Source organism: Emys orbicularis, chromosome 1, assembly GCF_028017835.1.
Source record: "Emys orbicularis isolate rEmyOrb1 chromosome 1, rEmyOrb1.hap1, whole genome shotgun sequence".
Taxonomy (NCBI): Eukaryota; Metazoa; Chordata; order Testudines; family Emydidae; genus Emys; species Emys orbicularis.
In genome coordinates, this window is record NC_088683.1 from 41365869 (window position 1) to 41378223 (window position 12355).

The window sequence follows — 12355 nt, forward strand, 5'->3', positions numbered from 1 at the left end:
ATTGTTATTGCAGCTTGCTGTGTGCTCCACAATCTCTGTGAGAGCAGGGGGGAGACGTTTATGGCGGGGTGGGAGGTTGAGGCAAATCGCCTGGCTGCTGATTACGCCCAGCCAGACAGCTGGGCGATTAGAAGAGCCCAGCGGGACGCGCTGTGCATCCGGGAAGCTTTGAAAGCTAGGTTCCAGAGTGAGCAGGGTAACCTGTGACTATTAAGTTTGTTTAAACAGAAGCTGAACCTGCCCCCGTTTCTTTACCCAGTTAATGTTGGCTATCCTCTCTAGTTACCAACCCCCTTCCCCTCCTTCCAACACACCTTTAACAATAAAATAAATGAAACTTTGTTCATTAACACCGTTTTCTTTATTAAGGATTTCGTGGTAAAGTGTTGAAACTGGGACGCAGACTGTGGTGGGGAGCGGGTGTAGTGATGGAAAGGACGCTTCTAAACTCGAGGAATGACAGGCTCCTGCTCCTAGAGCGGTCCGCAGTGGTGGACTGGTTGTTTCGACGGAGCCTGCCACCCCTCCTTTTCGGGACTCTGTGTGTGGGGGCTATGTGACTTTGTGGCGGGGGAGGGCGGTTACAGATCCCCTGCTGCGTGGTTCTGTCATCCAGGCTAAGGACCGCTGCATAAGATCTGTAACCGCCCTCCCCCGCCACAAAGTCACATAGCCCTCCCCCCCCCCCCCCCCCAGAACATGAAAACCACCTCCCAGACTGACCAGGGTGCCTAGTGACTGCAATGTGTGTGTGACCTTCTGCTGAACCTGCCCCCATGTCTGTACCCTGGTAAAGGTGACTGTCCTTTCCAATTAACAACCCCCTTCCCCCCCTTCAAACACACTGTCCTTTAAAAGAACATGACGGAAACAGTAATTAACAGAAACGTATTTTTTATTAACAACTACACAGTTAGGGGATGAAACTGGGACGGGGTCTTGGGTGAGGTGCTTTTGGAGTGAAGGAAAGGACTTATCAAATCTTTGGGAATGAGAGCCTTCTGTTACTTGAGCAGTCTGCAGGGGTGGAGTGACTGTTTTCTCGGCCCCTGCCGTCCCTCCTTCTTGGGACTTTGGGTGAGGGGGGGATGGGACTTTGTGGCGTGGGAGGGCGGTTAGAGAGAGAATGCAGCGGGGCTCTGTCCTCCTGCCTCCGGTCCTGCAGAACATCTACAAGGCGCCGGAGCGTGTCGGTTTGCTCCCTCATTAGTCCAAGCAGCGTTTGAGTCGCCTGCTGGTCTTCCTGCCGCCACCTGTCCTCCCGTTCGCTATCTGATCGCTGGTATTGCGACATGTTCTCCCTCCACTGGGTCTGCTGTGCCGCCTCGGCTTGGGAGCAGCCCATGAGTTCTGAGAACATCTCGTCCCATGTCCTTCTCTTTCGTCGCCTGATCTGCGCCAGCCTCTGGGAGGGGGATGCCGGGGTAGCTCGGGAGACACTCGCAGCTGTGGGATGGGAAAAAGGGAGTGAATTCCTCAGAAAGATACAATTTTGCGAACAATGAATATAGTCTTTCTCTATGAACAAGACCATGCACAGCACCTATCACATGCGCACTCAGTACAAGGTCGAATTTTCGGCCTTCCCATTGAGTGCCTGGGGTCTTGCTGTACAGATCACACAAGCGGGGCCGGACAACGGAATTCGGCTAGCAGGCGGACATGGTAAGCCATAGACTTTTGGCTGCTTAAAGCTTAATTTATAGCAGTGCCCTCCTTTCACGTTCCAAGCAATGCTCCTAGCGTTGGCCAGTTCCTGCTGCCGGCAATCCGGCCAGCATGAACTCTGCCCCTGTCCCACCCCCCTCGCGGCTGTCCCCGGGAAAGATCCCTGCATGCTGCCCCTGTCATGCCTCCACCGCGTGGCTGTAAACGGCCGGTTACAGTTATGTAAAGGAACAGGCAAGCAGTCCCAATACTAACATTCCCCTAATTCAAAGCAGGTCACCATGAGTGATATCACTCTGATGAGGATTTTGGAGACAGAGAGAGACCACATGCTGCGTGTATGCCAGCAAGCACCAGGGCCGTATGCCGCCATGCTTTGCGAGGCAATGATCCCGGAGTACTTGCTGCTAGCCTGGCGCGGAAAAGTTTCCTACCATGGAGGACGCAATAAGGCCGCTCTCCCCAGGAACCTGATGCAAAGGCTTTCACAATACCTCCAGGAGACCTTCGTGGAGATGTCCCAGGAGGATTTCTGCTCTATCCCCGGACATATTGACAGAATTTTCCAGTAGTTGCACTAGCAAGGACTAAAAACTAAAGCACCTAGGGCAAACTAATCATGAAAAACCCATTGTTAAGATACCATTCCTATTCTGTTCAAAATAAATGTTTAAAACACTTACCTACTGATGTTTCCCCTGATTCACGGTCCGGGTTACCGCCTTGGGAGGGTTGGTAGGGGATCTCCGTGTGGGTGATGAAGAGATCCTGGCTGTCGGGGAAATCAGCGTTGAAAGCGCTGTCGACTGCCTCGTCCTCCTCATCTTCCCCGTCCGCAAACATCTCCGAGGAAGCGGCCGTCGACAATACCCCATCGTCAGAGTCCACGGACAGTGGTGGGGTAGTGGTGGCGGCCGCACCTAGAATGGAATGCAGAGCCTCGTAGAAACGGCATGTCAGGGCTGGGATCTGGAGCGTCCGTTTGACTCTTTGGTCTTCTGGTACCCTTGTCTCAGCTCCTTGATTTTCACGCGGCACTGCGTTGCATCCCGGCTGTATCCTCTCTCCGTCATGGCTTTTGAGATCTTCTCGTAGATCTTCGCATTCCGTTTTTTCGATCGCAGCTCCGAAAGCACGGACTCATCGCCCCACACAGCGATCAGATCCAAGACTTCCCAATCAGTCCATGCTGGGGCCCTCTTTCTATTCTGCGATTGCATGGTCACCTCTGCTGGAGAGCTCTGCATCATTGCCAGTGCTGCTGAGCTCGCCACAATGTCCAAACAGGAAATGAGATTCAAACTGCCCAGACAGGAAAAGGAATTCAAATTTTCCCGGGGCTTTTCCTGTGTGGCTGATCAGAGCATCTGAGCTCGGACTGCTGTCCAGAGCGTCAACAGAGTGGTGCACTGTGGGATAGCTCCCGGAGCTATTAGCGTCGAATTCCATCCACACCTACCCTAATTCGACATGGCCATGTCGAATTTAGCGCTACTCCCCTCGTCGGGGAGGAGTACAGAAATCGATTTAAAGAGACCTCTAGGTCGAAATAAATAGCTTCGTTGTGTGGACGGGTGCAGGGTTAATTCGAGTTAACGCTGCTAAATTCGACATAACCTCCCAGTGTAGACCAGGCCAAAGTCTCAAACTGTAGCACAATGCTGTTGAGAAAACTCACAAGGATGGTGACAGCCAAAAAAGTGCAATTTTTCATTCCCCCCCTCCCCCCCCCCGTTGGTTTTCAAAATGTAAAACCACTAGGACTGTTTGTATTTCCAGAGGTGTAGCACAAAATCTCAGCCCTTATCTTAAACAAATTTGCTGACCTACAGCAGTACCTTAGATCAGTGGTTCTCAACCAGGGGTACGTGTGTACACAGAGGTATTCTAGGAGGTACATCAACTCATCTAGATATTTGCCTAGTTTTACAATAGGCTACATAAAAAGCGCTAGAAAAATCATTACAAAATAAAATTTCATACAGACAGTGATTTGTATATAGAGCAGTATAAACTATAGATTGAAATCTAAGTACAATATTTATATTTCAATTAATTTATTTTATAATTTATGGTAAAATTGATAAAGTAAGCAATTTTTTCAATAATAGTGTGCCGTGGCACTTTTATATTTTTATGTCTGATTTTGTAAGCAAGTAATTTTTAAGTGAGGTGAAACTTGGGGGTATGCAAGACAAATCAGACTCCTGAATGGGGAACAGTAAACTGGAAAGGTTGAGAGCTACTGTCTTAGATTATTAGAACTATTTTTCAGAATCCAGTTTTATATATCATTTATGCTGATTGCTTACTGTTCACATTCCTCGCAACTTAGACTTCGAAAATAAATTTCTCCGGTTCAGTGTGGCAATATTTTGGTTGCAAACACAGTTGAGAATTGTTTCCATTACATGGCATTTATGATAACTACTAGTTATACATTTTCATGGAAAAAATAGTTTTGATTTTATATAAGCATCTAAACATATTTTCCCCCTTTCAGATGATAAAGAGTTAAAAACCGTACAAGGAGTAGTGACAAGATTTTGCCATGATTATGGGATGATTGATGATTTGATTTGCTTCACAAGTGATGCTGTGATGAGCGGTGTGCCACTGAACGTTGGACAGAAAGTCATCGCTATTGTTGAAGAGGATAAAACATCTAATGGATTGAAGGCGATCAGGGTAAGACGTGAATGAGTAGTGCAATTGGTCTAGCATTTTGTATTATGAACTGCCTTTGTAAGGAAACTTCTCTAAAGATTTTTCTGTCTGGATGATTTCTGAAGTAGTTGTTTGTATCACTATGGTCAGGTTTACTTGTCACAGTGCCTTTAATTATTGGGGTCCCACACTACCAAACTTGCATCCAAATTATTCATTTAACCCTTTTTCCAATTGAAGGGATGGGCGGGGTAGGGAATGCCCAAAATGTCAGGGAGAAGAGAAAAGGATACATTTCGTTGAAATGATAGCTGGACAATATGTAGGACACTAAGCCTCATAATTTTTTTTAATTTCAGTGCCTTGGACACCCCAAATGAATTCCCTGTTTCTGATAGGGCCTTACCAAATTCACAGCTATGTAAAATGCATCATGGCCTGTGAAATATGGTCTCCCCCCGTGAAATATGGTCTTTTGTGAGCTTTTATCGTATGCTATACAGATTTCATGGGAGAGACCAGCGTTTCTCAAATTGGGGGGGGGGTCCTGACCCAAAAAAGGGAGTTGTGGGGGGTCATGAGGTTATTTTAGAGGAGTTTCAGTATTGCCACCCTTACTTCTTCACTGCCTTCAGAGCTGGGCAGCTAGAGAGTGGTGGCTGTTAGCTGGGCATCCAGCTCTGAAGGCAGCGTTGCCGCCAGCAGCAGCGTAAAAGTAAGGGTAGCAGTACCACAACTCCCCCTACAATAACCTTGTGACCCCCCCAACTCCTTTTTGGGTCAGGACCCCTACAATTACACTGTAAAATTTCAGATTTAAATAGCTGAAATAATGATATTTATGATTTTTTAAAATTCTATGACCGTGAAGTTGACCAAAAGGGACTGTGAATTTGGTAGGGCCCTACTGTTATAGAAGATTAGGACCTGATCCTGCAATCATTATTTATGTGAGAAATTCTAAGAAGCGTTCTTATGTTTGCAGGATTGTGTCCTTGATTTCCATGTGCTGTAGGATAATACATATATAGACGGCCCTGATTTTGCAAATGGGCATGGGATTTATGGATTTTGATGTGGGATTCTAATTTAGAAATATAGCAACTGTATAGGAATCACCTTACTGATAGGAAAATGTCATTAAAAATAAAACCAATAGCAAGTAAAAGTATCTTATTGTCTTGTCCCATTACACTGTTTATCAGAGTAACTAAAATTTAAGTAAAATAAGATAATTAAAGATGATTGAGATTTTAGAAATTATAGATGACGAAACAGTTTAAGTATAAGTTTCCCCATGGAGCAGAATAGGAACATGCATCTTCCCTTTATCTTATGAGAGTTGGATCAGTATTCCATTTCTTTTCAAATTTTATTGTTCCTCACCTTCTCCAAAAATGAGTGACACAAACTGAAATAAGGTGAAAGCAAATTGGATTAGGAACTAATCCCAATTGATATCAAATAAACCCTGAGGCACTCATACTTTATTCAGACCTGGGTATTGTTAATAATTTAAATTACCTAATGTTTTTTTAAGGTTGAAAAGTGTATTGGTATTTGTCAATTCATATAACTGTAAATGTATTCATAAGAATATCTTTACCTTCCTATATAAAAATGTGTAAGAAGAAAACTTAAATATTTTGCAATAGCTACTGCACAGTGGTATCTGATATATATCCATGTACTTTTATGGCCTACCATACCTTAGCATCTGAATGCTTGTAATGGTTATGGATCTAGTTGCACCTTTGACTCCTCTCTGAGGGTGCCTCTCCCCAAGGTGTTAGGCTTCTTTCATTCACCTGTCCTAGGATGGAATCTCCTGATTTTCCCTATTCTTAGACTGAGTCTTGGGCTACAGCCCCTTGTATATCAACCCTGATTACTCTACATGTGTGACTGGGCTTACCACCCATAGCTTCCCTTCTGGAGCTGTGACCAGTGACCAGAAAGCTTTCTTAAAACACTGTTTAATTTCAACAGTAGGCACACAGCACAACATAAGAGAGCGGATTAAAACAATAAAATCGTCTATACCAGTGGTTCTCAAACTGTGCATCGGGACCCAAAGTGGGTCAGGACCCTGTTTTAATGGGGTTGCCAGGGCTGGCATTAGGTTTGCAGGGTCCAAGGCCCAAGCCCAACCACCCAGGGTCAAAGCCTGGGGCAGTAGCCTTTGGGCTTCAGTTTTGGCCCCACCAGGCTTTTGCACCCGCTCCCCCCCTCCCCCGCGCCCAGGGCAATGGGGTTCAGGTGGGCTCAGGCTTCGGTCCCCCCTCCTGGGGTCGTATAGTAATTTTTGTTATCAGAAGGGGGTCGTGGTGCAATGAAGTTTAAGAACCCCTGGTCTATACTCATATCTATCTTCCCTAAGACTTACTATTCCCTAAAGCAGAGGTTCTCAACAGGGGGCCCATGAGCCCTTTCAAGGGGGCTGTGGGGCTCCATGGCTGAAACCCAGAGCCCGAGCCCCAGCGCCCCCCATGGGGCTGAAGCTGGGAGATGTGGGGCTGAAGCCCCGATCCTTGGTGCACACTGCAGGGCTGAAGCCGGGAGGCGTGGGACCAAAGCCCCGAGCCTTGATGCTCCCTGTGGGGCAGAAGCTCTGAGCCCATGCGCACAGCTAGGGACATGGAGGGCTTTTCCCCTCCTCCCCAAACTGCAGAGCAAGAGCATGGCAGTCCCGGGGGCAGCTCCATACCTCTCCCTCCCCCCCCCTCCCCCCATTTCCTCTCCCTGTCCCCTGGCCAGGTCGGAGGCAGTGCGGGGCAGCTGCTGCTCTGGCTGGTGCCATGGAGCAAGCAACAGCAGCATTCCCTTGTATCCTGCTGGTGCCCCGGGTTGAAGCTGCTCTTCAGCTCCCAGCCCCCTTTGCTCCCCCAGAGGCAGCTGGTAAGAGCTGCCTGGCTCCATGGCTGGCAGACCCCTCCAGGAACAGGGACTGCAGGGGAGTCCTCCCAGCACACAGCCCCTCTCCCTACACCCTGAGTAGGGTGACCAGATGTCCTGATTTTATAGGGACAGTCCCAATTTTGGGGTCTTTTTCTTATATAGACTCCTATTACCCCCCAACCCCTGTCCCGATTTTTCACATTTGCTGTCTGGTCACCCTAACCCTGAGGTTACACCCTCTCTGCACCCTGAGCTACCCCCTGCCCACACACAGCCCCAGCTACCCCCTCCCTGCACCCTGAGCTGCCCCCCAGCCCGCACACAGCCCTAGCCACCCTCTGTGTGCAAACAGCCCCAGCTACCCCCTCCCTATACCTTGAGCTACCCCCTGCCCGCACACAGCCCTAGCCACCCTCTGTGTGCACACAGCCCCTAGCTACCCTCTCCCTGCACCCTAAGCTGTGTTCAAACTTTTTGAGCTAAGCCCCCCCCCCACCTTTGAGTTTTTAATTTTTGGTTGCACCCTACCCCAACCCAGACAGGCTGGGTGGCCTGCTGAGGTGAGTCAGGGGGTGGAGGTGGCACTCCCTCCTGGACCCCCGCCATGCGGAGGTGGCTCGAGCCCTGCTGGCCCCTGCACCCCACCCCCCAAATAAAAGTCAAACTATGTCTATGTCCAAGGCCTGAGCCCCCCTTCCCCCCTTGGAGTTTTTATAGCATGTCGAGGGGGGGATTCAGAGAGAAAAAGGTTGAGAACCCCTGCCCTAGAGCTTTGTAAGGCCTGACTGCTTCAGGCCTCCTTCATCGGGCCTGCCTGGGTCTTTCCGTGCCAACCTGTTTTGTTCTTCTGTGAACAGCTCACTGACAACACTCCCACCCTCCAAAAGTACTTTTTTTTTTTTTTTAACTGTTTAGTATCCCTTTAATCTGTTCCAAGGCTTGGTTTTAAAAAAAAATCTTGTAACTCAGCTGGCACCTGTAAGTAGTGCCTTCTCAGCTTAATATTTCACACATTGTTTCTTAGCCCCCTTGAAATGTTCACCAGGTTACTTATCCAGGGCCGTTGTGTTGCCTTCCTCCTAATTTCTTAACAGCCTTGCTATTAAATTAAACACATATGTACACACAGTAAACATTCCAGTGACCAGTTACTGAGTACCTATAGCAGGGGTAGGCAACCTATGGCACGTATTCCGAAGGCGGCACACAAGCTGATTTTCAGTGGCACTCACACTGCCCGGTTCCTGGCCACCGGTCCGGGGGACTCTGCATTTTAATTTAATTTTAAATGAAGCTTCTTAAACATTTTAAAAACCTTATTTACTTTACATACAACAATAGTTTAGTTATATATTATAGACTTATGGAAAGAGACCTTCTAAAAACGTTCAAATGTATGACTGGCACGCGAAACCGTAAATTAGAGTGAATAAATGAAGACTCAGCAAACCACTTCTGAAAGGTTGCTGACCCCTGACCTATAGTATCTCAAAAAGAACAGGAGTACTTGTGGCACCTTAGAGACTAACAAATTTATTTGAGCATAAGCTTTCATGGGCTACAGCCCACTTCTTCAGATGCATAGAATGGAACATATAGTAAGGATATATATATACACACCATCCGTCTGTATTTCCCCGGACATGTCCGGCTTTTGCATCTCTAAATAGCCGTCCGGGAGGAATTGGTAACAAGGTTAAAATGTCCAGGGTTTTTTTCTCCCTCGCCTCCCTCCCTCCCTTCCATGCAGAGTGCGGCTGCTGATTGGGCGGCTGGGCCGATTGAGCCGCTCCCATTGGCCTCCAGCAGCCAGAGCCCTCCCCTGCTCCCCCCTCCCTCTGTCTGCAGCCCTGTGTAACACACAAACCGACCCACCAGGCAGCGTGTTTTGCCTACACGTGGAGCCAGAATGGTAAGGGGAGTCGGGGGGGGGGCAGTCAGGGAGCGGGGGAGGGTTGGATGGGTCCCCGGCCTCCACCTGCCACCCCCCCCATGCGTCCTCCCCCGTGAACCCCCCCCTCCTTGCCTGCCTCTCTTGCCTGCTTGTACTGCCAGAGCCAGCAGCAACTGCTGTCTGCTGCCCCCAGGTCCTAGCGTCCCCCATCCACTAATGGGAAGACAGGCTGCCCTTACCCTGCCCTTCCACCCTAGCCCTGAGCCTCTCCAACGCCCCAAACCCCTCAGCCCCAGCCCTCATCCCCCCCCGCACCCTAATCCTCTGCCCCAGCCCTGAGCCTCCTCCTGCATCATGAACCCCTCATCCTCAGACCCACAGCCCTCACCCCTGCATCCCCTCCTATCCCCAAACTCCCTCCCAAACCCCCTCCCCCTTCCCACACACCCCCTCCTGCCCTCAAACTCCCTCCCAAAGCCTGCACCCCCTCCCTTTGCACCGCCTCCCACCCCCAAACTCCATCCCAGAGCCTGCACCCCTCACCCCCTCCTGCACACCCACCCCCTGCCCCAGCCCGGAGCCTGCACCCAGCACCCAAACTCTATCCCAGAGCCTGCACCCTAATCCCCAGCCCAGGACCTGCACCCCAGACCTCCTCCCCCCACCCAACCCCCCTCCCAGAGCCTTAGGCAGGGGGAGGGGGGGTTCTGGGCACCACCAAAATTTCTACAACCCTGCCACCCATGTGAGTGGATAAGGGTCGGGGCAGTCAGGGGACAGGTAGGGTTCTAGGGGGGCAGTTAGGGTGGGGGGTTCTCAGGAGGGGGCAGTCAGGGGACAAGAAGCAGGGGGGGTTGGGGTTCTGAGGGGGGCAGTCAGGGGGTGGGAAGTGGGAGGGAGTGGATGGGGCGGGGCGGGGCTTCCCCCCCCCCACCAGTGTCCTCTTTTTTATTGTGGAAATATGGTAACCCTAATATATACATACAGAACATGAAAAGGTGATTCATACAGGGTAGCTGCCTCTAAATGCCTTTCTTTCATATGTAAACCCACCCTACTCTGCAACACTAGCAGGAAATTTTGATCAGTTGCCAGCAGTAACTTAGGATGGATTTCCAGTCATAGTTTGAGTTGTTTTGTGGAGGGTGTATTGCACTGTGGTAGTGAATCCCCCCTTGAAGCTTGGGACGAGCCTTTTCTGTGACTCTTATGGACCTTCTGAACTACCATTTGATTGCAGCATATGTTCTGAGATCATACCACTTAACATTCTTTAACCCTCATTGTATGTTCAGACTCACTTTCTAATTCCCAAATTATTTTTCATAGTGGGTATGCCATCTTAATACGAGGTGGTGATCCATGAGAGAAATACTGTTTAAGATTGTATAGAAACCCTATAGAAACTACAGCAGTTGCTTGCCTGAAAATGTCATATTTGGTATGTGTTTAGGATGATATTTTGAAAAGTACATGGCGTTGGCCAGACTCTTCTCCCATTTAAGTCAATGGCCATTAATTCCAGTGGTAGAGTTGACTAACACTAATTGCTTTTGAAAATACCTCCTTTTCTGTATTTTTAGCTCTCAGTGCAATAAATACTATCTTACCGCCTTAGTACAGTAACTCCTCGCTTAACGTTGTAGTTATGTTCCTGAAAAATGCGCCTTTAAGCGAAACGATGTTAAGCGAATCCAATTTCCCCATAAGAATTAATGTAAATGGGGGGGTTAGGTTCCAGGGAAATTTTTTTCACCAGACAAAAAACTATATATTATATAGATATACACACAGTATACGTTTTAAACAAACAGTTTAATACTGTTCACAGCTATGATGATTGTGAAGCTTGGTTGAGGTGGTGAAGTTAGAGGATGGAAGAGGGAGGGATATTTCCCAGGGAATGCCTTGCTGCTAAATGATGAACTAGCACTCAGCTGAGCCCTGAAGGGTTAACACATTGTTGTTAATGTAGCCTCTCACACAAGGCAGCACGAACACGAGGAAGGGGAGACAGCATAGCACATAGAGACAGACACACACCTTGTTTGTGGGAGAGAGATGCACACTGCCCCTTTAAATAAGCTGACCCACTCTTAAGTGCATTGTCTTTTAAGTGGATCAGGAAGTTGAGACAGCAGCTGCTGCCCCAAGCTCTCTCTGTCTCTCTCCATCCGTGTCTCCTCCCTGCTCTATATGGAGAAGGGACAAGCGGGGTGCAGGAGCGGGGGGAGGGGACACCCTGACATTAGCGCCCCACCCTTCCCCCCCTGCACAGCAAGCAAGAGTCTCTGGGAGCAGCTCCAAGGCAGAGGGCAGGAGCAGCACATGGCAGTGGGGGGAGGGACAGCTGAACTGCCAGCAATTGATAGCCTGCTGGGAACTTAGGGGAGCGGGGAGCTGAGCGGGGAGCTGATAGGGGGGCTGCCAGTCCACCCTGGTTACAAGCCCCCACCAGTTAGCTGCAATGGACTGCTCTTCCTGCAAGCAGTGGACAAAGCAGGCAGCTGCCAAACGACGTTAGAAGGGAACATTGCACAACTTTAAATAAGCATGTTCCCTAATTGATTAGCAATGAAACAATGTTAACTGGGACGACGTTAAGTGAGGAGCAATAGAGAGTCCTGTGGCACCTTTAAGACTGTTAGGCCTGGTCTACACTAGGAGTTTATGTCGAATTTAGCGCCGTTACATCGAATTAACCCTGCACCCGTCCACACCACGAAGCTATTTAGTTCGACATAGAGCTCTCTTAAATTCGACTTCTGTACTCCTCGAAAACGAGAGGAGTAGCGCTAAATTCGAAATGGCAATATCGAATTAGGCTAGGTGTGGATGGAAATCGACGGTAATAGCTCCGGGAGCTATCCCACAGTGCACCACTCTGTTGACGCTCTGGACAGCACTTCGAGCTCGGATGCTCTGACCAGCCACACAGGAAAAGCCCCGGGAAAATTTGAATTCCTTTTCCTGTCTGGGCAGTTTGAATCTCATTTTCTGTTTGGACAGCGTGGAGAGCTCAGCAGCACTGGCAACGATGCAGAGCTCTCCAGCAGAGATGGCCGTGCAATCTAATAGAAAGAGGGCCCCAGCATGGACTGATCGGGAAGTCTTGGATCTCATCGCTGTGTGGGGCGATGAGTCCGTGCTTTCAGAGCTGCGCTCCAAAAGAAGGAATGCAAAGATCTACGAGAAGATCTCTAAAGCCATGGCAGAGAGAGGATACAG

General features: G+C 49.0%; 1 protein-coding gene across 1 annotated transcript in view; it reads left to right on the forward strand.

Moving 5' to 3' along the window:
* Positions 1-4185: 4185 nt before the first annotated feature.
* MOV10L1 (Mov10 like RNA helicase 1) overlaps positions 4186-12355 on the forward strand; it is an 84349-nt gene continuing 76179 nt past the window's right edge. The window contains exon 1 of the mRNA XM_065400713.1: positions 4186-4356. Coding sequence (XP_065256785.1) covers positions 4231-4356 — 126 coding nt within the window. The 5' untranslated portion in view covers positions 4186-4230. The remainder of the gene's footprint in view (positions 4357-12355) is intronic.